This window comes from Cricetulus griseus, chromosome 5, assembly GCF_003668045.3.
Source record: "Cricetulus griseus strain 17A/GY chromosome 5, alternate assembly CriGri-PICRH-1.0, whole genome shotgun sequence".
Taxonomy (NCBI): domain Eukaryota; kingdom Metazoa; phylum Chordata; class Mammalia; order Rodentia; family Cricetidae; genus Cricetulus; species Cricetulus griseus.
In genome coordinates, this window is record NC_048598.1 from 176,207,675 (window position 1) to 176,212,293 (window position 4,619).

Consider the following 4,619-nt stretch of genomic DNA (forward strand, 5'->3'; position numbering starts at 1 on the left):
AGCACTGCAGAGGGAACAATCATTAGATAAAATGGAACCACAAACTCATCCTTCAGAAATTCTCTTTTACCTGGATTGTGAATGGTGGTGCTATTTTGTGATTCATGTAGGCAGAACATGCTACCTGCTGATGATGTGAGTAAGGGAATCCCACACATACATGGAGAAGAACAGTGTGCAGACATTCCTTTAGGTGACATATAAACTCTGCTACTACAACCCACACCCTTCCTGTTCTGCCGACCTGATCCATAAAGAGGTGAGTGACCCTCTGCTCTTACCCAACTCCCATTCAAAGCCCCATTCACCCTGATCTCCCAGGGCCTGCACCTGCTTGGGGTAGACATGCCCAGGCAGGAGGGAGCTCCCTGAATCTGGAAACACCCCACTCTTCCTTCCTGTTCCCCTACAGAGGCCTAACACCTTCAGAATGAGGAGACTACCAGGAGAGGCAAGACCATCCAGAGCTGTGGACATTGAATTCCTGGCCCCCACACACCACTGGTTCACAAGAGGAGATAGAGAGACCACACCTGCACCCACTGGAAGAAGATATGGGAAGAAGACAGAATAAGAACTCACTCAACAACAGAAAGACCAATATGACACCACCAGAATCTAGGGACTCCACATCAGCAAGATCTGAAAAGCCCAACATAGAGCATGAAGAAGAGATGGACCTCAAAAATTATCTCGGCAAGATGATAGAGACCTTTAAAGAGGAAACAAGAAAATCCCTTGAAGAAATAGAAGAAAAAGCAAGTCAAATATTACACGAAATGGAGGAAAAAACAAACCAAAAAATTCAAGAAATAAATCTCTTAACGAATCTAAAGAAACCCAAGAAAAAAAAAAACCAAACAAGTGAAGGAAGCTCTTGAAAGAGTTCAGAGCATGAAAGCTGAAATAGACACAATAAAGAAAACACAGAATGAGGCAATGCTGGAAATGGAAAGGCTGGATAAACAATCAGGAACTAAAGATGTGAGTATAACTAATAGAATTCAAGGGATGGAAAAGAGAATCTCAGCTATTGAAGACTCGCTAGATGATATACATTCAAAGAAAACCTCAAGTCCAACAAATCCCTAACACAAAATACCCAGGAAATATGGGACACCGTGAAAAGACCAAACCTAAGAATAATAGGTATAAAGAAGGTGAAGAAACACTGCTCAAAGGTACAGAAAACATATTCAACAAAATCATAGAAGAAAATTTCCCCATCCTACAGAAGGATATGCCTATGAAAGTACAAGAAGCTTACAGAACACCAAACAGACTGGACAAAAAAAAAACATAACAAAGGACCATGATGAAGCTGATCCCAGCTGAGTTCCAGAGAGCTGTGAACAGATGGAGGCAGCCCGTGCATCAGGATATCACATGAAACACTGTCAGAACTCCCGTGTGAGAGACAGTGGAGGGGTGTAAGTATGAGGATGTCTCATCTTCTCCACTTTAGGGACACTGACTGTGAACAGGGAAGTCTGGATTTAATGGACTTTCTTCTCAACTCTTTTCCCAAGTCACAAAAATCATATATATTACATTTGGTATTACTAATTGGACTAAAACCTTTCCTTTTTAGAAAAAATATGCAGAGAAAACTGTGAGATGAAATCCAAATTGCAGTGAGTGACAGATTGTGTGATTATCCCCAGCTTCTCCCTCTCTCATTACCTGAGCTGAGGGCTGCACAGGGCAGTGCATCACACCTGTGACCAGATCTCCCACAGCAGAGCTACAGGGACTCAGCACTGTGACTGAAGCATCCAGGCCTGAGATCCCAGGTCACAGTCAAATATTCCAGCTGAGAAAACCCCTCCCCCAGGGGACAGAAGTTACAGAGAGAATTACAGATGCTGCTGCTGCTGGCTGTGATGACGATGACTGGGTGTCTGACACCTCATGTGTGAAAATGTGTGGCCTTCTTATATGTATGTCCAATGGATGTTGACCTTCCTATAAGGTTCCCATGTATGAACTAAAACATTCATGGGCAATATTAATTAACGAATAATTTTTAGTCTACTAAGTTTGGAGTCTTGTCACAGTAACTACATCGCGTGTATCACGTGGTGTCTGCAGTTATTTGAGGTCAGAACAGGAAACCTTAGGGTCCCTGAGGACTTCCTCACTCTCCAGATGTTTCTCTCATCTATTATATTTTCAGTGAAAGTTGGGTCTACAGCTCCCCCTGCTGGTCCTGAGCATCCTCAGATTGAGGTTGTTTCTGGGCGCACAGGGAACCTGCTCACTGTGTCTGCTGCAGTGTAAGGCAGGGCTGTGTCTTCAGTGGGAGCTGAGCTCAGCTTCAGGGAGATCTGATCCTTGAATGCATCACTGACACACTATGGACTTCTCAGTGACAGCTGCAAAGTTTCTCCAGCCATTGTCCTCCATTCTCTCAGGTCATGCAGGCTTTTCCTGAAGGGGAACACCCAGGAAGAGGATCCTAACTCTACAGACACAGGTGTTTTGTTTGTGACCCATTGATTCATCCAGGACCCTCGAAGTAATCCAGATAGTAAGACTGTTTAAAGAAGCCTCATGGTTTCCTTTTGTTCCTAGTTAAAACAAGGTATCAAATGGTCACAAGTGCCTTGGAACCAGCTGTGTCCTGAGACTACCCTTGACCTGCTAATCTTCCTTGTCTACACAAGGTTCTCAGATTGTGAGCTGCATTCCAATAAGCCAATGATCACCAAAAACAGCAATTTCTTTATTTTACCTTGTAACTAATTTTGAGTTTGTGAGTGGCTGTTTTCTTCCATATATCTTTATGTTTTCATTTGCAAGTAAATATGAGAATTTCCACATGAGCAAAATATTTTCTCCAAAATATTTGCCCAATACTGGTAGACGTGTATGCTCACATTATTACCAACATGGGACTCTTGGGTCAGTGTCGTCAAGTTTAAACTGCTCACTCTCTGAGTCCTGAGGGCAGCTTGACCAGGAAACTTCTGCATATAGTGCGAATGGATTCATAACCAAAGGCAACCAGATCGGGATCTGAGAATCCACAGTAGAAGCTCACAGGAAGGACACTGCCCAGACCATGCAACAGCCATCCTTTAGCTCCAGGTGAGCGGCTGAGCTCTGAGTTAGTGCAGAAGGTCAGAAATAGAATATTCTAATTCAACACAGAAGCAAATGACACCATGTTGAATGGAGTAATGAAAATAATGAAAATTTCAATGCTATCACTTCTTAGCCTTATATGCACAGCTGTGCAGAAGAGGAGAGTGGTTTGGACAACTCAGATGCCTACTGAGACTGAGCCTGGCTCCACTTCCACTTGGTTCCCTCTGAATTACTAACAATGTTCCTGTCGAGGGTCTGCCCCAACCTCAGTATGAGGGAAAAGTCCATGTGAGTCTCCAGAGCTTCCCCAACGCCTGACCACAGAGAATCACTCTTCTCTCATAGACACTTTCTGCATTTGTTCAGAGAGTACTAGGTGGCATATTTGTTTTAAGAATTTTTGTCAAAACAGAAGCCATAATTTTTAGAGGCGCTGATGAGTTCCAGAGTCTATAATTATTGAGAGGATCCCAAAATAACAGTAAATAGAGAGGACACCCAGATAAAACAGAAAAATAAATAAATCAATTATGTCTGAATCTGGGCTTTATGTGTGCTGAGCGCCCCCTGCTGGTCATGGGAGCCCGGCAGGTCGGTTTCTGTCTGGGCTCACACTGAAAACTCCTCACTGTGGTGCTTTGTAGAGTAGTAAGTGGCCGTGTCCTCAGTTCTCAGGTTGTTCATTTGCAGGTAAACCATGCTTTGGGAATCATCTCTGGAGATGGTGAATCTGCCTGTCACCGAATCCGAGTAATAGGTTGCATAATTATTAGGTTTAGTGTTTATGCTCGCAACCCACTCCAGCCCCTTCCCTGGAGCCTGGCAGACCCAACTCATACGATAGTCAGTGAAGGTGAATCCAGAGGCTGCACAGGAGAGTTTCAGTGACCCTGCAGGCTTCACCAATCCTCCACCAGACTCAACCAGCTGCACCTCACAGTGGATACCTGCAAACAGAGAGGATCCTGATGAAGAAAGTGTCACAAAGTCTACTGTCTCTCTCACTCATGTCTCCTCACACACTCAGCATCCCGTGTTATCTACCTTTTAAAAGAGCAACAAAGAAAACCCAGTGCAGCCCCAACCCCATGTTGATTGTCGTGTTTTCAGTGCTGCTCACTGAATGGGAAGACAGGGTTAGAGTCCTCTGCCTGACCTGCGGGGTGAGGGCAGGGATGGTTTTATGAGCAGAGGGAGGCAGTATTTGCATATCTTCCTGATATATATTATTCTCTGGTGTGTGAGAGCCTTAGAGGCAGCAGGTAATGGTGCAAATTTCTAAAGAAAATGAACCCATGAGGATGATGTTTTCATTGAAATATTCATTATTTGTTTATAAAAAGATTCACCATCATTAGCTTATTTTTTCTTTTCATACAGGAAATCTTCACCGCTTATCTTATCAGATATTATACAGTACATTCATAGAAGTTTGAAAATTAAAACTTACAATTTGAAAACCCAAGGGTAACTAATGTAAAGATGAATCCATAGTGAAGTGTACATTAAATTAATGTAATGACACTGGG

At 43.3% G+C, this 4,619-nt stretch overlaps 1 gene segment (V, D, J or C); it reads right to left on the minus strand.

Annotated features, from left to right (window-relative positions):
* Positions 1–3,699: 3,699 nt before the first annotated feature.
* On the minus strand, positions 3,700–4,180 carry LOC113838514. The segment is given in 2 exon segments: positions 3,700–4,037; positions 4,135–4,180. Coding segments are annotated over 2 exon segments (384 nt in total).
* Positions 4,181–4,619: the final 439 nt, after the last annotated feature.